Source organism: Lolium perenne, chromosome 7, assembly GCF_019359855.2.
Source record: "Lolium perenne isolate Kyuss_39 chromosome 7, Kyuss_2.0, whole genome shotgun sequence".
Lineage (NCBI taxonomy): Eukaryota > Viridiplantae > Streptophyta > Magnoliopsida > Poales > Poaceae > Lolium > Lolium perenne.
Window position 1 is genome coordinate 145,523,556 of NC_067250.2, and position 25,352 is coordinate 145,548,907.

The 25,352-nt window shown below is 47.4% G+C and overlaps 2 protein-coding genes across 2 annotated transcripts; both read right to left on the reverse strand.

Moving 5' to 3' along the window:
• Positions 1-725: 725 nt before the first annotated feature.
• LOC127318734 (probable trehalose-phosphate phosphatase 6) lies at positions 726-3,423 on the reverse strand. The gene is made up of 9 exons (XM_051349215.2): positions 3,050-3,423; positions 2,775-2,915; positions 2,495-2,665; positions 2,362-2,415; positions 2,152-2,253; positions 1,978-2,055; positions 1,775-1,844; positions 1,519-1,682; positions 726-1,229 (listed from the first exon to the last, which is right to left on the reverse strand). The coding sequence occupies exons 1-9, from the start codon at positions 3,302-3,304 to the stop codon at positions 1,164-1,166; spliced, it is 1,101 nt and encodes a 366-aa protein (XP_051205175.1). The 5' UTR covers positions 3,305-3,423; the 3' UTR covers positions 726-1,163.
• Positions 3,424-12,050: 8,627 nt separating this feature from the next.
• LOC139833731 (uncharacterized) lies at positions 12,051-12,494 on the reverse strand. The gene has a single exon (XM_071824077.1). It carries the CDS (start codon positions 12,492-12,494, stop codon positions 12,051-12,053), a length of 444 nt encoding a protein of 147 aa, XP_071680178.1.
• Positions 12,495-25,352: the final 12,858 nt, after the last annotated feature.

Consider the following 25,352-nt stretch of genomic DNA (forward strand, 5'->3'; position numbering starts at 1 on the left):
AACTGACGCTGAGAAGAAACGAACCACTTTATGAAAAGCTTTTGAGCTGACAACATATAGTGCATACTATTGATAACATGCAATGCATATTTGCGATCAGTTGCCAGTTGGACCTTTGATGCCTGACATATTTGCGATCCTATTAGGAACCGTTTCGCACCCAGAGCCCGTTCCTGCGTTCGGTTGCAAACTGGAATGGAATGAAGTGGTTCCTCCAAATGGAATGTTCCCTCTAGATCCGGAATGAAGTGGTTCCTCCGATTTGGCCGGACGAGGTGGAACGGGTGACTGTCACAAGCTAATTAATTAAGTTTAGCAATAATTAACCAAGTTTAGCAATAATTAATCAAGATTAGCACTACTTAATCAAGTTTAGCAAATAATTAATCGAGTTAAGAATAATTAATCGGGTGATTATCTCACCCATTCCATTCCATTTGCATCCCATTCCAAAGCCGAACACAAGGATGGAACCGTTCCGTGATAAAATTTTTTTCCAAACCGAACACAGGGATGGAACGGTTCCGTGCTAGTCACCCCATCCCCAAACCGAACACACCCTTAGTTGTCTGCATCTGAAGATGTGGAGCCTGTAGGCTTGTTCTTTCTTGTCAGGAAACAAAATAACAATGGGTGTGAAGTTCTAGGAATAAATTGACAATGGTGATGTTTGTTGCAGATGCAAAGAGCTTCGTTGAGATATGAAGCAGACACATGAACAGAAATTTAAGAAGCATCTATGCTCTTGTCTTGCTCTTCAATTCATATATATTACTCTTGTACACGCGTAATCAGAAGTTATATATAATTACACGGGTAGGTGATTTTGCCACCTTCCTGCGCCGCCAGATAGCTTAGCCAAGCCAGCAACAGCCGCCAGGCGCGTCCCAGAAAAAGAAGGGATGCGCAAATCAGCACGCGCGCGGACGCACACACTGACAGCGTACAGCAAGGTACAAGGACATGCACCACGCACAGCACGGGGAGCTAGGTAACTACTGATGAAGATCCGTAGACCAGAGTCCATGGCTATATATCAGCATATATATGCTTCTAATCCACACGATAATCTCCTCCTAGTTGCAAGGTCGCAGGGGAGTAGTTAATTAACTCGGTAGCAGTATGTTAATGATCCGTCTGGCCTGTCCATGGATGATCGAGCATCACCACCTGGGCCGGGACTTGGAGAGGCGATCCCACTCGACGAGCCGCAGCAGGAATTCCATGACCTGCAAGGAGCCAATGCAATAGGAATCACTTGTCAGCGTCATGGCGCGCGTGGGCAAGTGGAGGGCAGAAGCAGACGCCGGCGGAATTTAATGGAGCGGCCGGGCCGCGACACCGACGGCGACGGCGTCGCCGGTGGCCCCCGGGACAGCTCGCATGCGTGAGGCGGACTAGAGATAAATAGCAGACAACTACGCGCGATCGCAGCCACACGCCCACACCATTAGCGTAGCGCGTGCCGTGCGTGAAAAATGTTGGAAAAATACTGAATATTATGCATTATGCACTTGCCTCGGCGGGCTCCTGCAGCGAGTAGGAGGCGTTGGTGTCCTTGGCGTGCTTGGAGACGAGGATGCCGACTCCCTGGCCTCGCTTCCGTAGCACCTTGAAGGCGTCCTCGTCGGTGCGGTCGTCGCCGATGTACACCGGCAGCACGTTGCTGCAGTCGGCGAACCCTGCAAATTGCAGAGCAGATCATGGTCAGGACATGGTCGAGCATGGGGACAAGAAGTGTTGTTTTCGAGCGCTAGCTATCTGTGGATCTTACCGAGCGACTCGAGGAGGAACTCGAGGGCCTTGCCTTTGTCCCACTTGATGGTGGGCCGGATCTCCAGCACCTATTACAGGGGAAGAATCCAATGACAGGAAAACGACTTAGTGATCGGCCACGACGACATCTGACTAACTAGTAATGAGCAACGGAGCAGGCAAGCGAAGATTGACGACTGCGAGAGGTGTGGCATGGCGCACCTTTCTTCCCTGTGTGAGCTTGAGCTTGGGGTAGTCCTTGAGCACCGCCTTCACTATGTCTGCCAATGTGCTCCAGCTCTGCATTTACAGGCACAGGTGCGTCGTCAGATACCGAAGGCTACCTGAGAGAAAGAAGACGAGGAAAAGGAAAAGGAAAAGGAACATTTGGCATACCTTTTCCTCCACACATCTGAAGTGGACAGACACGCAGAACTTGTTGTTCTCCACCTTAGATCCAGGTATGCACTTGGTCTTTTCTATCAGAGATTCGTTCACCTAACAAACAAACAAACGAGTTTCCATCAGGTCGAGAGCCCCAACCAAATTGAGTAACATGCCAGAGCAAGAACATAAACAGAAGAACAAACATTTTGTGTTGGGTACCTGTTGTATCATGGGGATGAACTCGCTGGCCGGCTGAAAGAGAACTCCTTTGGCCTGTGAACCACACAAGGGAAAGATAAGTATCTAGCCATTTTGAGTGGCCGTACGTCGATCAAGCTGGGTGCAAATTAACCTTGGCCTTGGTGTGCCGGGAGGCCTTGGCTGGGCCCTTGATGTCCATGCCGTGGCTGCCGGCGTAGTACAGCTCCGCCAGCTTGACGAAATCAAACACCTTGTCGCGGCACCGGCCGCTGACGATCGCCGTCGGGAACTGCTTGGCGACGCTCCGCACTGCAAGCCGCATCTGAGCAGAGCAACAAATGCACGGTGATCAGATACGAAACAGGCAGGCATGGCGCAATTTGGAGCGGAGTGTTTCAGGCAGGCAGGCAGGGTTGCTGGTAGCTAGTTACCGTGTCGCTCATGAAGGCGGCGTCGGGATCGTCCACGATGGGGGAGAGCGTGCCGTCGTAGTCGAGGAACATGACGATGCGTTTACCCTTGGAGGCGGCAACGATCTGCTCGAACATGGTGAGCGCCGACGGGTGCTTCGCCTGCAGCCACCGACCAAACACAGAGACGCGTACGTTTCAGCACGAGAGGAAGAAACAGAGCAGCATGCAGCAACCGAGAGTTGTCACGCAAGCTACAAGGAATCGATCATTTGGTGATGGAGTGGCGCACTGACCATCCACGCGGCGTGCTCGTCGTCGACGCCGGCGGCGAGCGCGGCGGCCGCCTTGGCGTGAGTGGGCGAGGAGGCCCGCATGGACTCGACCCAGCCGCTGATGAGGCCGGAGCCCAGCTCCATCTGCGCCTGCAGGTACTTCTTGCGCACGGCGACGCCGGGCATGGCCCTCGGCGGCGGGTACGGGAACAGGGCCGCCGTGTTGGGCGGCGTCGCCGCGGCCACCTCCGGCACCACCACGCTCTGCTTCGTCATCGCCAGGGCAACTGCTGAACCAAGCTCGTGGTCCGATGGAAGCCTCGAGCTGGCTGCCTGATTGCTGCTCTGCTGTTGCAAGGCGAGGCTGCAGGGAGAGCGGAGGGAGAGAGCTTGGGTGTGTCTAGGAGGCGAGGCGGGAGGCGATTATTTATAGATCGGGCGGGAAGCCGAGAGCACGACGCGAATCGGCTAGGCGCGGGCCCAGCCGATCGAGGTGCCATTCGCGGGGCCCCGTCCGGTTCTCCGCGGGTCCCACCACGACACGAAAGACGAAAGCAGCCAACCCCGACCTCTGGCCCGCCGAGAGGCTCCGGGCTAAACGTTCGCACGTACGGCACGTCGACCTTGGCCGCCGCCGCTGCAGCGTCGGCTTCAAGTCCGGCCGTCGCGATGTTGACGAAGGTGGTGGCCCGCGTCGAACAAATTAAGCAGGGCCCCCGCTTGGCAGGTGCGCCTATGTGTTTGGTCGGTAGGTGCAAGTGTGCAGCGCAACGCAACCAAGGACCCGGCCCCCAGTGAGTCAGCTACCCAACAGTGGCGCGCGACACGTCGACGGCAGCCGCCCCCCGCATCCAGCACGGCGACGGCTCAGCTGAGGGGCAGCGCAACCGCGAGCGGCCGGCGGACGCGACAAAGATACAGCGGACCGGCGGACCACCCGGCGGGCGACACGGCGCTCGGCCGCGAGCGGACGCGTGGGGTGGGGTGACACCACAGGCCTCGTGACACCCAGCGCGGCCGCTCCCTCGTGGCGACATCTCCGTGGGCGGCCTCCCGCTCGGCCATGCGCGCGCGTACGGCAACCCCATGGCTGCTTCCGCTGACACGCTGCCCCGCGCCACCGCCACCGCCACCGCCATTGTCTTCTCCCGCGTTTGTCCCTACGTGCACGCACCTACCTCCAGACCCTAGGCCTCATGGATCCATGGCGCCCATGCATCATGCATGCTCTGCGCACAGCGCATCCAAGGACCGGTCTCCAAGCTGTCGACTCTAAGCAATGTAGCCAAGCTCCGCTGTGTAGCTAAGTTCAGTACGAATCCCGGCTGAGGGACGACCAACTTCTTTAGAAACGAACCGGTACGAGAGTCAGGGACAGGCGCCAAGGGAGGCGGCCAAAGTAAAACACATCTAGCTAGGTTTCCGCCGCCCCTCCTCGACAACGTTACCGGTTTGCTCCGGTAGCTATGGGGTATTGAGTTGTGGCGGAACATGGCCTCTCGTTTCGGTTGAAGAGTTTACTTTTTCTGTTTAAGTTATTTTTATTTCGTTGTCTTTTTCGAGATGGTGGTGTGCTGCCTACATCTTGAAATTAAGATAATGTCTTTTTCATACTATCATCGCTCTAGTGGTGCGTTTAGCATCGGCGGAGGATGCGTGGAGTCATGTGCCCGTCGGATCCCGTGGGATATGGTCGATCTACAGTCTCAACACTCGTGATGGTTCCTACACAAGTGCGTTGGTTCTTTGGGGCATTAGCATGATGAATTTCCGTATGTCAACTACAACAAACTCTACTATGATAAATTTTGTCCGGCTCTGGTGAAGGAGGGGTAAGGACCAGAGGAAACTGGCGAAACCCAGTTCTGGCCGAGAAGATTACCACATTGTTTCATCCCTGGGCTCCCGCGAGGCCCAGGGCGAAACCCTAAATCGCCGCGGCCGCCGAACTCTTCTCCCCTTCCCCCGCTTCGCCGCCGCCAGGAGGGCGCCGCCGCGCGAAGCTCGGGGGCGCCGGCGGCGGCGGGCACCTCTCCCTCCTCGCGCCGTCGCCGGCGCGGGCGGTCTCATCGCGAAGGGGCGCGATGCGGCGCGGGGGTGTGGCGGCACGGCCGCTCCGGCGGCGGCGTGGTGGCTATGTGTCTTGGGCGCACTCGGGCGGCGGCGGCTCCGGCGAGGCGTCTGCGGTGCTAGGGCGGCGCGAGCTCGGCCCGGTGGCGGGATATGGGCGTCGAGCACGGCGGCGCGAACTTTGGCGGCCACGGCCGGCGGGCCGGCGGTGGCGAGGCCTTCAGGATGGAGCATGGCGTGGCGTGGGCGGGGTGGCGTCCCGGGCTGCCCGGGGTGGGGGGTGGGGCAGGGGCCGGGCCTGCCAGCCGGTTCGCCCCAGATCTGGTACCCGGCGGCCATGGTGGCCGGCGGCTGCCTCTCTGGCCTTCTTTGGGGTCTCTTGGTCGAACCTCGCGGCGGTGTTTCTTGCTTCCCTCGGTGCTGCAGCGGGCAGGGTTAGGATGCCGGGGCGGCGGTCCTGGAAGGGGGAGCTATTTGGTTGGCGGGCGAGCCAGTAGCTCTGGTGCTGGTCGGTGCCATGGTCGTGGGGGCGACGTGGTACTCGGCGAGTCGAGTGGTGTGGGGTGTAGATGGTGGTGAGGTTGCCAAGGGGAAACCTTTGCCCCTCGGGCCACGGCGGCGGCGTCCGCGGACGGTGTTCCCTTGTTGAAGGCGCCGTGAGGCCAACCTCCGTCCCTCTACTTCGTCCGGATGAAAACCCAAGATCCTCGGATCGGGCGGTGGCGGCACTCCAGTGTCGTGCTCTTCTTGAAGACACCGTCTTGGAGCCCACAGCGCGAGGCTCACCGAAGGTTGTGACGGAGGTGATTCTTCGGCGATCTTCGGCAAGGCTTGCTCCGTGCCCTTCCCTTGTCGAGCTTCCTTGGCGCTGCTATTCGGTTTGCGAGCAACGTGGGTCGGTCTCCGGTGGTGGTCGGCTTCCGGTGGCATCTCTGCGACGGAGGAGTTTTGTTGAGGCGCGCGTGAAAATGGCTCGCTCTCGAGTGAGCTCCGGCCCGACACTGTAGACTCATGTTCTTCTCCGAGTCCTCGTAGGTGCTTTGGCTGAGCCTTTTGGTCGTGCTTCCGGTTGTAGCTTCTTCGGTAGTTCGTGTGGGTGTGTGGTGTCGTTCTGTAAGCTGGGTTCAGCACTTTGTATCGTTCTCTCCGTTGGTGGCTTTGTTAATTCAAAGTTGGGCACTTGAGTGCCTTTTATCTAAAAAAAAGGAGGGGTAAGGACAACGGCACGACTTCGGCTCACTCTAATGTTTATAGCCATCGCTATGTTGTCCAAAGAACTATCTTTTTATTACTTTTAGGATTGTGAGTGATGTCATTATGATTATCAATAAATAGGTGGAATTTTCGCAAAAAATATGATTCCCGACTCAATCTTATCCTTCCCTACTGTCACCTCACTACAATACCTTGAGGGACGTCTTCCTACTCCTGAGCAGAACCGATGCTCTTTCCAGCGACAGCGTCGCCTTGAGGGTCGCGCTTCCTACTCCTGAGCAGAACCGAGGCTCTTTCCAGCGACGACGTCGCTAGGAGATGGCCAAGGTGAGGCGCCGGAGTCAGCACTTTATGTCTAGCCATGTTGTTGTTGCTGTTAGGGCGTATGGCACTAGATCACCAAAACTTCTTTGATGGCTCTGGTGCATCCTGGAGGTGGTTCTGCTCAATGTGGTGCTCTGGTGGCGAGAATACTTGCTGGCAGGAGGGCATGAACTAGGGGTGTGTTCGGTTCTAGAATCAGGTGGAATGGAACGAAATGGTTCCGCACCTAGCACTGGTTCTTGTGTTCGGTTGGATAGGACGAATAGAACCAAGTAGTTCTTCAGAATGGAATATTCGGCGTAGATGCGGAATGGACTCGTTCGGCCGATTTGGTAGAATCTAGAGGAACGAGCAGCTAACCATCATCGAGCGAACGGAAAAAAGGTCGCGGCATACGCTAACCATCTCGTTCTTTCCTTATCCTCTCTTGCGCGCTCTCTCTCTCTCTCTTCTCAGCAGGCGGGGCTGCCAGCGCGCGGCAGCGGCCAACATGCGCGGCGGCAAGCACGCCCGGCGGCTAGGCATGCGCGGCGGCGGCCCAGCATGCGCGGCGGCAAGCACGGCCGGGAGGCGGCTGCCAGCGCGCGGCGGCGAGGCAGTGGCCCAGCACGCGAGGCGGCAAGCACGGCCGGGCGGCGGCAAGCACGGCCAGTGGTGGCCCAGCGCTCGGCAGCGGCCAACATGCGCGGCGGCAAACACCGGCGGCGGCAAGCACACGGCGACCAGCACGCGCGGCGGCAAGCACCGCCGGCGGCGGCCCAGCGCGTGGTGGCGGCCAGCACGCCCGGCGATGGCCCAGCACATTCGGCGACCAGACCATGCTCCTCCCGTTTTGCTTGTTGATTTTGGCCTGTGTTGATTTTGATTTGCACAAAAATAATCATGTTTAGGCCTGTGTTAATTTTGATAATGGGTCCAATATGAAAGGGAAACACCAGGGAGTACAAAGTCGTTTGCTTATTATGAATTCAAAAGCTTTGTATATGCCATGTGCATGTCACAGTTTGAACCTTACACTTTGTGACATGGCGAATTCTTGTGCTAAAGCTATTTGATTTTTTGGAATTGTTCAACGGATATATGTACTATTTGCGAGCTCCCAAACGATGGAAAGTATTGCTTGAACATGTTCCTAGTTTAACTGTTAAATCTTTGTGTAATACTCGTTGGGAGAGTCGAATTAAAAGTGTTAAAGCCATTAGGTTCCAAGCTCCTCAACTCAGGTCAGCTTTGGCAGACTTGCATAAATCTGGTGATCACGATGCCAAGACTAAGAGTGACGCTAAAAATCTGTTTGATATGCTAGGTTCTTTTGAGTTTTTACTTGGTATGGTCATATGGCATGATATTTTGTTTGCTGTGAACATGGTAAGTAAGAAGCTGCAATCTGCAACCATGTGCATTGACTCTACGTTGCAGCAAATTGAAGGTGTAATTGAATTTTTTGCTAAGTACAGGAATACTGGATTTGCATCTAGTTTGGACATAGCTAGACGTATTGCATTGGACATGAAAATAAAACCATCCTTTCCTGTCAAACGTTCGTGCTTCTAGGAAAAAACAATTTGATGAAAATGATAGTGATTGCATTGAAGAAATTTTAGAAGCCGAAAAAGCTTTTGAAGTCAATTATTTTTTAGTTTTGGTCGATATAGCAAATGCTTCATTGAAAAATAGATTTGAGGAATTTAATGTGTTTAAAAGTATATTTGGTTTCTTGCTTAGCTCAAAGACCATGAAATCACTTAATGATATTGAACTGATGAAATGTTGTGCCATGTTTGCTGAAACTTTTACCAAAAAAGATTCATCAGATGTGGAGGTACATGAGTTTTTCTCCGAGTTAAGGGTGTTACAAATGACTTTACCAAATGCGACAATGTGTGCTATGGAGATATTTGAGTTTGTTAGAAATGTAGACTGCTATCCAAATGTTTTAGTTGCTTACCGGATCTTATTTACTATACTTGTGACTGTAGCATCAGCTGAGAGAAGTTTTTCAAAGTTAAAACTACTGAAGAACTACTTGAGATCATCAATGTCACAAGAAAGATTAAATGGTTTGGCTACTTTATGTATTGAGAAGAATATGCTGGATCAGATTGATGTTGACACTATTATTGATGATTTTGCATCTAGAAATGCCAGAAGAAGCTGCTTCCTTTGATAATATATCATAGCTCTTTTCATTTTTATTTGCAGGTGGCAGATGGTGCTCAATACAGTCAGCAGTCCAATCAGGCTATGGCAGTTATGGTGGCAGATGCTGGCTCGTTCTTTGGACTATCCTGTTGGTTTAGCTTGTTCTAGCTTTGCTAAGAACCTAAGACTATACATCTAAGCGAATTTTTCATCGTGGGTCAGCCAACTGGTATCATATTGTTCTGATGAAACATCTGTAAACGGTTGGGTTTCAAGCGAAATAAAAACAATCTTATTTACTTTTTAATTTTATAAGTTCAAACGGAGGGGGCCTATTCTTCTCCCTCGCCCTAGGGCCCCTGAACAGTCAGGAACGGCCCTGAACGCAACCCTGTTGAAGGCTTGTTCGGTCTGTCTTGGTATCGTGTGGCGGTGTTGCTCCTACCGGTTCGTCCTCAGTAGCGGCGGTGCTGGCTCAATTTTTTTTAGACATGGGAGCATAGCCATGGCCTCTGCATCAATCGATGCACATAACCATTTATTAATAAGAACGTAAGTATCAAGTATTTATTATAAAAAGATAGTCCGGTAGATCAAGAAAACTAAACAAAAACTAGATGAGACCAAAATAGATGAAAGGTAGATCAAGAACTATCCATCTAGAATTCTGCTAATGTATCGCCATCCAGTAGTTTGGAAATAGCAGTCCTGAGTGACCTCTAGGAACCGGTTGCATCCAGTAACCATGGTATCCCGCTAGTCCGCCGGGAGCAAACATGCCCACAGTTGTAACCAATGCGCCGCACGAAGAATAACCTGCAAAAATTTTGTTCTCTTTTGTTTATTAAAGATAATATCATTCCGGCTAGTCCAAATTGACCAACAAATTGCCGAAACACCAATTCAAATATGTGCTTTATCCTTCTTATTCACTCCATTTAGCCAATAACCAAACATATTAGTTACATTGGATGGAGGTGGAATATTGTATGTAAAGAATATCATTCGCCAGACAATTTTTGCAAAAGGACAATGAAGAAACATGTGGTCAACAGTTTCATTATTGTTACAAAAACAACATTTCTGACAACCTGTCCATTTTCTCTTCGCCAACTTATCCTTAGTAAGCAACACTCTGTTACTTAGAAACCGCATGAAAATCTTTATTTTTAGAGGAACCTTAATTTTCCAAAGGTATTTCCGCAAAAATCTAGTGTGACCATTCATAATATCAAGGTATATTGATTTAACAGAGAATAAAGCATATTCATTTAAGTTCCATACAAAAGTATCAGGTTCATTAGTTAAGTGAATAGACATTAGTCGTTGGTATAAGTGTAACCACAAATTGTATTTATAATCATTGAATGTTTTTCTAAAGCCAATATTGAGCGGTGCTCGCTCAGATGTCGAGCGATCTTCGTTTTCACGGCGCACAAGAACCTGGTTTCTTTTTTCAGGGTCTTTTCTATAATATTGTAAGTCCTGGTAGCTATTTTCTTTCTTTAGAGGACCTTATTGTAAAAAAAGCACCCAAAGCTTGGAATGTAATGCAGCTCTAGGTCGTTCGGAACCTTTCCCGTTCAAACAAAAAAAATGTACTAGCAAAGCTAACGTATGGTAGATATAAACCAGACCATTTTTCTGCGATGAGGATAGATATACTGAGTACTACACTCCATGGATTGCCACTGTAGGAGAAGTACGAACTCCGCAGGTAAACTAGATCCTCCCAGAGCAACAACGACGGTACGGGATCCTATGTTGAACCGACATAGGAGCGTTGTCGCGGTCCCGTGGATGACTCGGAACGCGGGTGGCGACACGGCTGGTCGGCGCTCACGCTCTGGACGCTGCTGTACTGAGTACTGTACACCGGCGTATGGGACGAAGACTGTTTCGTTCTTCCGGCTAAGGTAGGTATTGCTAGCTACAGTACTACTGTACTAGCTACCTAGTATATTATACCTGTCCATGCATCTGTCCAGGGTCGGTCCATCGTAAGGTATGTCGTGTCGATGCCCCTTGTCACGGTACATATACGTACATCAGAACATATACGCCACGATGTAATGGAACGCAGATCGAAAGCATGTGGCGACACAGAACGATGTGGATCTTAAGACTTGTCGATCGACGGACCTGTGTACATCAATTGCCGAGAAGTCTATCATCTATTATGTACTTTAGCACGTCTCGAGCAATCCGATGTATTTCGGTTATAAAAATAATTATATGTGTTCTTTTAGTTTGGAGCGTGGATATGAAATTGGCTGCCCAACAACGATTGATCATTTAAGTGGGGTTGCCCAGTGGCTCGATGCATGTTCCCCCGACTTGGGTAATTTTGAATTATTTCTCACCATATTCTTCCCAAATTCACATAAAGATAAGTAATAAAATAATTGTTCAAGTGTGATGTTTAACAAACTTATTATATCTAAATAAATAACAATAAATAACATAATTTGCATGAAAGAGCATAGTTCATAATTAACAAATAAATTCAGATGTGATTGACTACTTCTCATTTCTTCCAATGCTCATATGTGATCAATCAAATCGATCCACGGGTGTTTAGAAATGTTGCTGTTAGAGATTTCAAGCTCATATGCCAAAACTCCTCCCATGTTCCTGCCTCAAGTTGTGGCTAAACCAAGTCACTCTAAAATTCTCATCCGTGTTCATTGAGGCTATTAGGACGCTCTGTCTCAACAATCATGTTATGCATGATCACGCAACAGGTTATCACCTCATGCATGGTCTTCAAAAACCATGTTCTAGCTGGGTGACAGATAATAGCCCGCCGAACTTGGAGCATACCAAATGTCTGCTCTACATCTTTCCTCCAAGCCTCTTGCCTCTCGGATAACCTCTTGGTTTTGCTTGCGTACTATCTTCACAAGTATGGCCCACTCAAAATAGATGCCATCGGCAAGATAGTATGGCTTATCGTAGGCCTTGCCATTGACCTCATAGTTTGCCACAATACCTTTTAGAAGTCGGTCGAATATCGAAGAGCAGTGGAGCACATTAATATCATTGTGAGAATCAGTCATGCCAAAGAAAGAGTGTCAAATCCAAAAAAATCATGTGATGTCACTACCTCAAGAATGACAGTGCATCCGTCGACATGGCCATTGTACTGATCCTACCATGCAAATGGCTTCCACTCACCATGCATGCAATCTATTCTACCGATCATTCCCGGGAACCCTCTTGCCTCATTGATTGACAACACTTGTGTTGTGTCCTCAACCGTTGGTTGTCTCTAGTAAAGTTTGTTGAACACCGCAATCACGGCTCGACAAAACCTGTAAATGGATTCAAGGCAGGTGGTTTCACTCATTCGCAGGTACTCGCCGAAGACATCACCAGGCACTCTGTACGAAAGCATGTGAATGGCCGCATAACACTTTTCGTAAGAGGTGAAGCCTAGCTTACTAGTGGCATCAGGCCTGCATCGAAAGATGGAGTTGTATTCTCTGACGCCCCGTAAAATTATCAAGAACAGGTCTCTTGACATCCGATAACAATGCTGGAACATGAATTCCATGTTGACCATATCGGAGAGGTGGGAGTAGTATTTAGAGAGCCCGTTGTGGCCACCAGCTCGGTTGCGCTTCGCGTTCCCCGAGCGGCCCCTCATCGAGCCCCGGTATACCGGCATCTGCCTTGCATTGTGCGCGTGGATGAGTGAGGCCGCGGAAACCATGAGCTGCGACGTCTAGTCGGACTCCTCGTTGAACGAGGTTCCACGACTTCCTTGTGGAGCATCTCGAGCGATTGCCTCAGGTTCATTTGCGGAGCAACAACAATGGGTAAATGGCCAGCATAGCTGGCGCAAATGGCCATTAATTGGCCGAACAGTTCGTCTGTATCGTACCACATAATTAATCGAACATGTCATGTATGTCGAGGTCGGTGGGGGCTCTGAGCAGATGGGAAGCCAACATCGAACGATGCAGGCAAGGCTCTGCCCTACACTAGCACCGAGTGTGGACTCCGGCGAGTCATCGCCCCAACTAAGCTTGGCTACTACGGCCAGGGGTTAGCTAGTGGCGGTAGGGTGGTGGAGTCTCCCAAGGGCTGCAAAGAAGGGGAGGGGCGCAATTTCGGTATGCTCGATTTTGTTGTCCCTAGCGAGGTAATTAAGTTAGAGGGCTGTCCGCGCACCGTCTGCGCAGATGCATTAGTGGCCAAAATTTGGTCTAAGAATGGGCATCCGTGGACCACCCGGTTACCGGGGACGGAGCTTATGTACAAGCGCTGGCGTTGACTTATTTTTTTTGAAAATTTAAACCACTCTATTACGCAAACAATAGACCGCTGATACGTCTCCGACGTATCGATAATTTCTTATGTTCCATGCCACATTATTGATGATATCTACATGTTTTATGCACACTTTATGTCATATTCGTGCATTTTCTGGAACTAACCTATTAACAAGATGCCGAAGTGCCGATTCTGTTTTCTGCTGTTTTTGGTTTCAGAAATCCTAGTAAAGAAATATTCTCGGAATTGGACGAAATCAACGCCCAGGTTCCTATTTTGCCCGGAAGCATCCAGAACACACGAGAACCGCCAGAGAGGGGGCACAGGCCCACCAAACCCTAGGCCGGCGCGGCCAAGGGGGGGCCATGCCCCCCTATAGTGTCGGCGCCCCTTCGACCTTCTGACGCCGCCTCTTCGCCTATATAAAGCCCCTCGACCTAAAACCTCGATACGGAAAAGCCACGGTACGAGAAACCTTCCAGAGCCGCCGCCATCGTGAAGCCAAGATGCGGGGACAGAGTCTCTGTTCCGGCACGCCGCCGGGACGGGGAAGTGCCCCCGGAAGGCTCCTCTATCGACACCACCGCCATCTCCATCAACGCTGCTGTCTCCCATGAGGAGGGAGTAGTTCTCCATCGAGGCTCGGGGCTATACCGGTAGCTATGTGGTTCATCTCTCTCCTTATGTACTTCAATACAATAATCTCATGAGCTGCCTTACATGATTGAGATTCATATGATGATGCTTGTAATCTAGATGTCGTTATGCTAGTCAAGTGAATTTTACTTATGTGATCTCCGGAGACTCCTTGTCCCACGTGTGTAAAGGTGACAGTGTGTGCATCGTGTGGGTCTCTTAGGCTATATTTCACAGAATACTTATTCACTGTTATGAATGGCATAGTGAAGTGCTTATTTATATCTCTTTATGATTGCAATGTATTTTGTATCACAATTTATCTATGTGCTACTCTAGTGATGTTATTAAAGTAGTTTTATTCCTCCTGCACGGTGTAATGGTGACAGTGTGTGCATCCGTGTTAGTACTTGGCGTAGGCTATGATTATGATCTCTTGTAGATTATGAAGTTAACTATTGCTATGATGGTATTGATGTGATCTATGCCTCCTTTCGTAGCGTGAAGGTGACAGTGTGCATGCTACGTTAGTACTTGGTTTAGTTGTGTTGATCTATCATGCACTCTAAGGTTATTTAAATATGAACATTGAATTGTGGAGCTTGTTAACTCCGGCATTGAGGGTTCGTGTAATCCTACGCAATGGTGTTCATCATCCAACAAGAGAGTGTAGAGTATGCATTTATCTATTCTGTTATGTGATCAATGTTGAGAGTGTCCACTAGTGAAAGTATGATCCCTAGGCCTTGTTCCTAAATACTGCTATCGCTGCTTGTTTCTTGTTTTTCTTTGCGTTACTACTGCTGTGTTACTACTGCTTGTTTACTGTCCTGGGCAAAGCACTTTTCTGGTGCCGTTGCTACTACTTATTTATACCACCTGTATTTCACTATCTCTTCGCCGAACTAGTGCACCTATTAGATGTGTTGGGGACACAAGAGACTTCTTGCTTTGTGGTTGCAGGGTTGCATGAGAGGGATATCTTTGACCTCTTCCTCCCTGAGTTCGATAAACCTTGGGTGATCCACTTAAGGGAAACTTGCTGCTGTTCTACAAACCTCTGCTCTTGGAGGCCCAACACTGTCTACAGGAAAAGGAGGGGGCATAGACATCAAGCTATTTTCTGGCGCCGTTGCCGGGGAGGAAAGGTAAAAGGCACTCATACTCCGGTTCTAGGTAACAGTACTTTTCTGGCGCCGTTGTGTTTGTGCTCGAAGCTATTTCCTTTAGATCCTGCAATTGCAACTTTTTGTTTCTTGTTTACACTAGTTAGGCATAACGGAAAACAACAAAAATATGAGAGATCTTTATGAACTTTATCTTGAATTGGGACATGATGTGTTTGAAGAGAGAATTAAAAAACCCATGGAACTTTATATTCATGCTAATGGGAATGTTATTAATATGAATGCTTTGAACACTATTGTTGCTAATGCTATGAAAAATTCTAAGCTTGGGGAAGCTGGCTTTGATGAGCATGATATTTTTAGTCCCCCAAGCATTGAGGAGAAAATTTACTTTGATGATACTTTGCCTCCTATTTATGATGATTATAATGATATTGGTCTTTTAGTACCGCCTGTTATGGAGGATAAATTTGATTATGATTACAATATGCCTCCTATATTTGATGATGAGAATAATAATGATAGCTACTTTGTTGAATTTGCTCCCACTATTACTAATAAAATTGATTATGCCTATGTGGAGAGTAATAATTTTATGCATGAGACTCATGATAAGGATGCTTTATGTGATAGTTATATTGTTCAGTTTGCTCAAGATGCTACTGAAAACCTTTATGAGAGAGGAAAATATGGTTGTAGAAATTTTCATGTTACTAAAACACCTCTCTATATGCTTAAAATCTTGAAGTTGAGCTTGTCTAGTCTTCCTATGCTTGTTACTTTGCTATTCATGAACTTGTTTATTTACAAGATTCCTATGCATAGGAAGCATGTTAGGATTAAATTTGTTTTTAATTTGCCTCTTGATGCTCTCTTTTGCTTCAAATACTATTTTTTGCGAGTGCATCATTAAAACTGCTGAGCCCATCTTAATGGCTATAAAGAAAGAACTTCTTGGGAGATAACCCATGTGTTATTTTGCTACAGTACTTTGTTTTATATTTGTGTCTTGGAAGTTGTTTACTACTGTAGCAACCTCTCCTTATCTTAGTTTAGTGTTTTGTTGTGCCAAGTAAAGTCGTTGATAGTAAAGTTCATACTAGATTTGGATTACTGCGCAGAAACAGATTTCTTTGCTGTCACGAATCTGGGCAAAATTCTCTGTAGGTAACTCAGAAAATTATGCCAATTTACATGAGTGATCCTCAGATATGTACGCAACTTTCATTCAATTTGAGCATTTTCATTTGAGCAAGTCTGGTGCCTCAATAAAATTCGTCTTTACGGACTGTTCTGTTTTGACAGATTCTGCCTTTTATTTCCCATTGCTTCTTTTGCTATGTGGGATGGATTTCTTTGTTCCATTGACTTCCAGTAGCTTTGAGCAATGTCCAGAAGTGTTAAGAATGATTGTGTCACCTCTGAACATGTGAATTTTTGATTATGCACTAACCCTCTAATGAGTTTGTTTCGAGTTTGGTGTGAAGGAAGTTTTCAAAGGTCAAGAGAGGAGGATGATATACTATGATCAAGAAGAGTGAAAAGTCTAAGCTTGGGGATGCCCCGGTGGTTCACCCCTGCATATTTCAAGAAGACTCAAGCGTCTAAGCTTGGGGATGTCCAAGGCATCCCCTTCTTCATCGACAAATTATCAGGTTCCTTCTCTTGAAACTATATTTTTATTCGGTCACATCTTATGTGCTTTACTTGGAGCGTCTGTGTGCTTTTGTTTTTGTTTTTGTTTGAATAAATGCTTGTTTGGGAGAGAGACACGCTCCGCTGGTTCATATGAACACATGTGTTCTTAGCTTTTAATGTTCATGGCGAAGGTTGAAACTGCTTCGTTAATTTGTTATATGGTTGGAATCGGGAAATGCTACATGTAATAAATTGCTATAATGTCTTGGATAATGTGATACTTGGCAATTGTTGTGCTCATGTTTAAGCTCTCGCATCATATACTTTGCACCCATTAATGAAGAAATACATAGAGCATGCTAAAATTTGGTTTGCATATTTGGTTTCTCTAAGGTTTAGATAATTTCTAGTATTGAGTTTCAACAACAAGGAAGACGGTGTAGAGTCTTATAATGTTTACAATATGTATTTTATGTGAGTTTTGCTGCACCGGTTCATCCATGTGTTTGTTTCAAATAGCCTTGCTAGCCTAAACCTTGTATCGAGAGGGAATACTTCTCATGCATCCAAATACTTGAGCCAACCACTATGCCATTTGTGTCCACCATACCTACCTACTACATGGTATTTCTCCGCCATTCCAAAGTAAATTGCTTGAGTGCTACCTTTAAATTTCCATTCTTCACCTTTACAATATATAGCTCATGGGACAAATAGCTTAAAAACTATTGTGGTATTGAATATGTACTTATGCACTTTATCTCTTATTAAGTTGCTCGTTGTGCGATAACCATGTTCACTGGGGATGCCATCAACTACCTTTTGTTGAATTTCATGTGAGTTGCTATGCATGTTCGTCTTGTCTGAAGTAAGAGCGATCTACCACCTTATGGTTAGAGCATGCATATTGTTAGAGAAGAACATTGGGCCGCTAACTAAAGCCATGATCCATGGTGGAAGTTTCAGTTTTGGACAATATCCTCAATCTCAAATGAGAAAATTAATTGTTGCCACATGCTTATGCATAAAAGAGGAGTCCATTATCTGTTGTCTATGTTGTCCCGGTATGGATGTCTAAGTTGAGAATAATCAATAGCGGGAAATCCGATGCGAGCTTTCTCCTTAGACCTTTGTACAGGCGGCATAGAGGTACCCCTTTTGTGACACTTGGTTAAAACATGTGCATTGCGATGATCCCGGTAGTCCAAGCTAATTAGGACAAGGTGCGGGCACTATTAGTACACTATGCATGAGGCTTGCAACTTGTAAGATATAATTTACATGATACATATGCTTTATTACTACCGTTGACAAAATTGTTTCTTATTTTCAAAATCAAAGCTCTAGCACAAATATAGCAATCGATGCTTTCCTCTTTGAAGGACCATTCTTTTACTTATATTGTTGAGTCAGTTCACCTATTTCTCTCCACCTCAAAAAGCAAACACTTGTGTGAACTGTGCATTGATTCCTACATACTTGCATATTGCACTTATTATATTACTCTATGTTGACAATATCCATGAGATATACATGTTACAAGTTGAAAGCAACCGCTGAAACTTCATCTTCCTTTGTGTTGCTTCAATGCCTTTACTTTGAATTATTGCTTTATGAGTTAACTCTTATGCAAGACTTATTGATGCTTGTCTTGAAGTACTATTCATGAAAAGTCTTTGCTATATGATTCACTTGTTTACTCATGTCATATACATTGTTTTGATCGCTGCATTCACTACATATGCTTTACAAATAGTATGATCAAGGTTATGATGGCATGTCACTCCAGAAATTATCTTTGTTTATCGTTTACCTGCTCGGGACGAGCAGGAACTAAGCTTGGGGATGCTGATACGTCTCCGACGTATCGATAATTTCTTATGTTCCATGCCACATTATTGATGATATCTACATGTTTTATGCACACTTTATGTCATATTCGTGCATTTTCTGGAACTAACCTATTAACAAGATGCCGAAGTGCCGATTCTTTGTTTTCTGCTGTTTTTGGTTTCAGAAATCCTAGTAAAGAAATATTCTCGGAATTGGACGAAATCAACGCCCAGGTTCTTATTTTGCCCGGAAGCATCCAGAACACACGAGAACCGCCGGAGAGGGGGCACAGGCCCACCAAACCCTAGGCCGGCTCGGCCAAGGGGGGGGGGGCGCGCCCCCCTATTGTGTCGGCGCCCCTTCGACCTTCTGACGCCGCCTCTTCGCCTATATAAAGCCTCTCGACCTAAAACCTCGATACGGAAAAGCCACGATACGAGAAACCTTCCAGAGCCGCCGCCATCGCGAAGCCAAGATCTGGGGGACAGGAGTCTCTGTTCCGGCACGCCGCCGGGACGGGGAAGTGCCCCCGGAAGGCTCCTCCATCGACACCACCGCCATCTCCATCAACGCTGCTGTCTCCCATGAGGAGGGAGTAGTTCTCCATCGAGGCTCGGGGCTGTACCGGTAGCTATGTGGTTCATCTCTCTCCTTATGTACTTCAATACAATAATCTCATGAGCTGCCTTACATGATTGAGATTCATATGATGATGCTTGTAATCTAGATGTCGTTATGCTAGTCAAGTGAACTTTACTTATGTGATCTCCGGAGACTCCTTGTCCCACGTGTGTAAAGGTGACAGTGTGTGCACCGTGTGGGTCTCTTAGGCTATATTTCACAGAATACTTATTCACTGTTATGAATGGCATAGTGAATTGCTTATTTATTTCTCTTTATGATTGTAATGTATTTTGTATCACAATTTATCTATGTGCTACTCTAGTGATGTTATTAAAGTAGTTTTATTCCTCCTGCACGGTGTAATGGTGACAGTGTGTGCATCCGTGTTAGTACTTGGCGTAGGCTATGATTATGATCTCTTGTAGATTATGAAGTTAACTATTGCTATGATGGTATTGATGTGATCTATGCCTCCTTTCGTAGCGTGAAGGTGACAGTGTGCATGCTACGTTAGTACTTGGTTTAGTTGTGTTGATCTATCATGCACTCTAAGGTTATTTAAATATGAACATTGAATTGTGGAGCTTGTTAACTCCGGCATTGAGGGTTCGTGTAATCCTACGCAATGGTGTTCATCATCCAACAAGAGAGTGTAGAGTATGCATTTATCTATTCTGTTATGTGATCAATGTTGAGAGTGTCCACTAGTGAAAGTATGATCCCTAGGCCTTGTTCCTAAATACTGCTATCGCTGCTTGTTTACTGTTTTACTGCGTTACTACTGCTGCGTTACTACTGCTTGTTTACTGTCCTGGGCAAAGCAATTTTCTGGTGCCGTTGCTACTACTTATTTATACCACCTGTATTTCACTATCTCTTCGCCGAACTAGTGCACCTATTAGGTGTGTTGGGGACACAAGAGACTTCTTGCTTTGTAGTTGCAGGGTTGCATGAGAGGGATATCTTTGACCTTTTCCTCCCTGAGTTCGATAAACCTTGGGTGATCCACTTAAGGGAAATTTGCTGCTGTTCTACAAACCTCTGCTCTTGGAGGCCCAACACTGTCTACAGGAAAAGGAGGGGGCGTAGACATCAACCGCCTCATTAAAAACCTTCCAGTCCCCTTCGGTACCCTGGAAGGAAAAGAGTGCGTCTGGAACCTGCTGCCGCCAAATCACAGAATTACATCATTTAGGAGTTGACTTTCACCATTTCAGCTGATATTCTTTAAGACTAACTGAATTTGACCAAGTAAAAAATGTGAACTGACCCCAGCCCAGCTGGTAAGATGATATTCTCAGCCCAAGGCACGCTTAGATAATTAAATAAAGTATGAAGAAAGCCCAAAAGACGGGTCACAAGTCACAACACAATGTTTAGGCTCCCAGGCACACACGGCCGTATGCGCATCGGCCGGCCGGAACAACGCACGTCTCTTCATCTCCTTGCAGTTCAATCGCGATCTGATAGACCTCCTCTCTCACCTGATCGATCTCCAATTCTCCACTTCCAAAAAGCCAAAAAAAAAAACCTTGAGAAATCTCAATCGCTCACCCGGATATGCAAGCCGGCAGGAGGGAGCAGCCAAATCAATAATCGCCCAAGTCCTGGGCGCCAGTGCGTGTGCGAGCGAGACTGCGAGGTACCTCTTCGCCAGATCGCTGCATTAGTCATTTAGTCTGTAGCCTGTACATTAGTACATAGGACCATGTTTCAAAATTCAAATTCGTCATCTTGTTTCCTTGCCAAAATTAAATTTTCTCTTAATTCACTTGCCAAATTATGGACAAATTTGTCTTGAAACGGACGGCACCACAAGGTCTTGATGCAGCGGAAACTTCAAGGCCACATAGACTTGGACAAGATAACCAGGGATCTTCAAGAGTGTTTTGCGGAATAAAATGGGTGAGAAGTTCATGAGTGATGTTATGATTTGCTATGTGGAGAAAGGTATATTTTCTACCATCACGAATGATGATGCGATCGAGTCTATTTAAGAAGATTAAAGATCGAGAAGGGAAGTTCTAAAATGTGAGTTCCATGTCACAATATATGCTTTGTTGAATGTTACTACTTTCCTATATATTTTTTCCATCTATTTGTCGCGGATATATATAATATATATATTTGCAATATGAATTTATTTATATTTGCATTGCTCTTCCATAGCGTTACTTGTACGGTGGGCATTAGTTGTCTGACACCGGTGCCCATTTTTTCTAGCTTCGTCCCTGCCGGTCACTATGCGCCAGGGGACGGGACAAACAAAATTTTTGACCGTGAGGATGCAAACCGTGACTTTAAATTTGTTTGTGTCTGGTCGCTACAGCTGCCCCTACTTGCAATTGTGTAAGGGTGGACCGATGAAAAAAAACACCAAAAATATCCGTTTTAGTTTATTTAGGTTAGGCCGCGAATACCAAATAGGTTAAATCTAAGTGTGTGTTTGTTTGGGTTTGGGGCTGCCCAACGGGGCCGACACAAGAAATTGTTTGCCAACTTTTATTGATAAAAAATTAAATTACAGAGGGGCGAAAGAAGGATAAAGACATAAAAAGATAAAACCCTAGCTAATTAGAGTTCACGCCATGGTCAGCTACCCGTCATCATCAAGGTCTAGGTCGATGAAAACTGGCGGCCACCATGGTCAGGGCCAGGACATCACCAGAAGGGATTCAGTGGCCAGACCTAAGCATGATAAGGTGGTGGCGGCGCAGGCGCTCGTGCAGTTGGTGGTGGAGGCACTCCGCGAGCAGGGGTGACCGATGGTGTCACCGGCCTGCCTTGTGCCAACACGGACTCCCGAAGGAGGACGACAAGGCAATGCCACTCAGCGAGATCGTCGAGCTCTTTCTGGGCTATGGCCAGCTCGACAGCCTCCTCTTCGGTTAGATTTAGTGGTTGCACCTCCTGGTTGACGACGGGCGGATCGGGTGGCCCACCATTGTTGCAATCCGCATTGTCGTCATTGTTGTTGTCAAAGAGGTGGACGCCTAACTTGCGGTTGAGGTAGGCCACATGCCGAGGTACCCTGATCACTGCCAAGAGTCAAAGTCCCACGTCTTTTGAACATGTCCCAGTTGGAACTGTCCAGCGCGCATGTCCTCCTGCAGATCACACATGAACCGGTAGGGATAGATCTCGTTGCACCGCACTCAACCCTCGCGCTGCATGGGAGACACCGGCACCCGACCCGAGTTGAGTAGCCCACCCGTCGGCATGTTGATGTCCGCCCAGGACACCATGCGCCCCTACTCGCACAGCGACAGGCTTCGTGAACTTGAACATACGGGCGAGCCTCGTCCTTCTAGCGGCCACCACGCGACGTTCCCGCCTCATTGTCGTCCTTTGTCTTCAGGAATGGCCAGTTCTTGTCCATGGAAGCTTCTAGCTCAGGTTTGCGGGCGAGGGGGGAAGAATTGAGATGTCAATGGCATGAGCTGTTGGCTTAAAAACCTAGGTCGATCGCCTTGTACCAATGCCTGGATGGAAGCCCAACACGGCCCGCTAGAGCTGGCTCGCAGAAGTTGAAGTGTGGGTATTAACGTGGTGCATAAGGCCACAACGATGTCCGCTACCAGCACCGACGCACAGAAGACGAAGCATGCACTGGTCGTTGGTTGGGGGGGCCAAGAAAGTTAGTCGCGGTGATGCAAATCCATCCCAAATTTGGGCCGAGAATTTGTCGTCGTGGACAGGCTTGTCCGTTTCAGTTGACACGTTGGTCTAGGGTTTCGCCCGCAGAGATTCTGCGTAGACACAAACGGACCGCTGGAGATGCCCTAAACAATTATACGTATGTGCAAGTTTTTTTTTTTTGCATGGGCTACCGGCGAGATGAGTTTTCAGAACATACACACAATATATGCAACAGAGTATAGGGTTTAGGGTAAATGTTGTGCAATGCACAATTTGTCGACACCATGTGCTATGAACGAAGGATATTCATATTGGCCAATGTCCCTTCATACGAAGGTGTGTTGGCAAGCTAACATGAGCCCATTAAGTTCAACATGTGGCAAACGTTGATTGTGGTTACCATCTAAATGTTGAGCTGCCTACTTGAAAGGTAAGTAGGAAAAAAACCTAGCAATCCTTTGTGGCTTTGTTAGATGAGCCAGAGAAGGCAAAACGTGTCTGCAATTGTTAGAAAACACATTAAAACACAACAAGTGAGAATAGATAAAGAAGAAGAAAAAACAAGAGGTGATTTATGCCTAGCTTTTCCACATCTCCAAGCTAGTGATTGTAGGCTCAAACACGTTTGGATTGACTCCAAGATCATTTTTCGTGATTATGTTGCGAACACATGTGGCTTCTCTTATACCAAGTTTGTGAAGTTTAGATATGCTTTTAAGGGGAGTTTTTTGATCACCAAATATGACAAAAAAATTATGATCGTTCTGCTTTGTTTTGTTATCTTGCCTCTTGTGGTTGTTGTTGTTGCTGTTATTGTTGGTGGGCAACAAGCTGAAGTTTGTTGTAAGTCTCTAGCTTTTCTAGATAAGACTTTATACCCAAATTGCTCCAAATGGTTTTGTCCTTCTTGTGTTGAGGAGGTTTCCCACGTAGATCTTTGTGCACATGTTTTATTTTTCCGGTGCATAACGGCTAGTTGAAATTATCCTCGAAGTTCTCACATAGTCTGGTCTCCTGAAAAGTGGTATCAACACTAAGGTTCAGTTAATTTGTACTCAAGTTTGAGAGCACGGTTTGTTGGAGCTCAGTGGAGTTTTCCTATGTGAAAAGGGAAGTGAATTCCAATAGAATGATATCTTTGAATGGTACAAATTATAAAGCTTCGAATAGCAAGATGAAAGATTTTTAGAATGTAAAGATATAATGGAAGTCAATGGTGTCCACTGAAATGCCCGGGGACATGAAGGAGGATTAGTGGGAGGTGCTTCATCTACAAATTTGTGGGTTCATTTGACAGTAAGTGATGATAATATTTTGAACCGTAGAATTGATGAGACAAATGCACATACCTTATAGAAGAAATTGGAGGAGTATATGCCTGCATAGAATGTACCAACAAGATGTTCCTGATCAAGAAATTGACGCAGTTGAGGTACAAAGAGGGCACTCTAATTTTAGATCATGTGAATAAATTTCAGGGCATTATGAATCTTCTATACTCAATGAGAATTACATCTGAAGATGAAGTGATCATCTTGCTACTACTCGAATCATTACCGAACACTTGGGAGACCTTTCAGGTTACTGTTAGAAATTCAACACCTAGTGACATTGTCACTCGGAACCTTGTGAAAAGTAAGATACTAGATGAAGAATCTAGAAAATTTGCTTACAAAGACAGTTCTTTCTCACACTCAGAAGTACATAGAGTATGTTTTTTAAGTGCTAAGAATATTTTTGTATGTGCTAAGAATAACATTTTTTAATCACCTAACAAGAATATGGTTCAAAATGGCACCACTTCGTATTTAGATCTTTGTATAATTTACCTTTTTAGCTCCCTCCAAAAAAAAGCTCAAACTTCAAAAAGTTTGCTCTTGAAATCAAAGTAAACACATGCGTTTTATTGCTATTTATTATTCGCCCATTGCCCTGGAAGAAACACTCTGCAGAGCGTTATTTTTTACCTACTAGTACACAGTGGCAAACAGCCGACACATACAACATTCTTTTCCTAGCAAGAACAAGTTATCTCCGGTTTGGTGCTGGAGAGGAGCTAAGAGCATGTCTAGTAGAGCCCCTAAACCCCTAAATCTGTAAAAATAACCGTTTTTTTACAGTTTTTGACGAAAAAATCGCAAAGACTAGAGCCCCTAAAACTGTAAAACTGTAAAAAAAATTCCCAGGTCGGACCTGGGAATCCCTTCTTGGCCTGTAGAAACGAGGGTTGGGCAATCCAACCCGTCCCCGACCTGTAGTCGTCTCGGACACGCGCGGGAGGGAACATTCAGCTCGTTCCCCTCTTCCTCCCTCTTCCTCCCCCGATCCCGCCGCCGCCGCCCTCCAGCCCCGCCGCGCCCCGCCTCCGCCGCGCCCCGCCTCCTCCGCCCCGCCTCCGCCGCGTCCCGGCCTCCTCCGCTCCGCCGCGTCCCGGCCTCCTCCGCTCGGCCCTCCTCCGCCTGCCCCGCCGCGCCCGCCCTCCTCCCGCCCCGCCCTCCTCCCGCTCGGCCCTCCTGCCGCCCCGCCCTCCTCCCGCCCCCGACCTCCTCCCGCTCGGCCCTCCTGCCGCCTCCCGCCGCCGCCGCGTCCGGCCTCCTCCGCTGCCGCCGCGTCCCGGCCTCCTCCGCTGCCCGCCGCGTCCCGGCCTCCTCACCATCGGCTCCTAGCCGCCGCCGCCCCGGTCAAGGTATGTTCTTTTTTTTTCTTTTTTTTCATTTCTTTTGTTTCATTTTGTAGCACTAATTGACGGTTGATTTTTTTGCAGATGGAGATGAACAACGACGTTGTCACGGACTCGA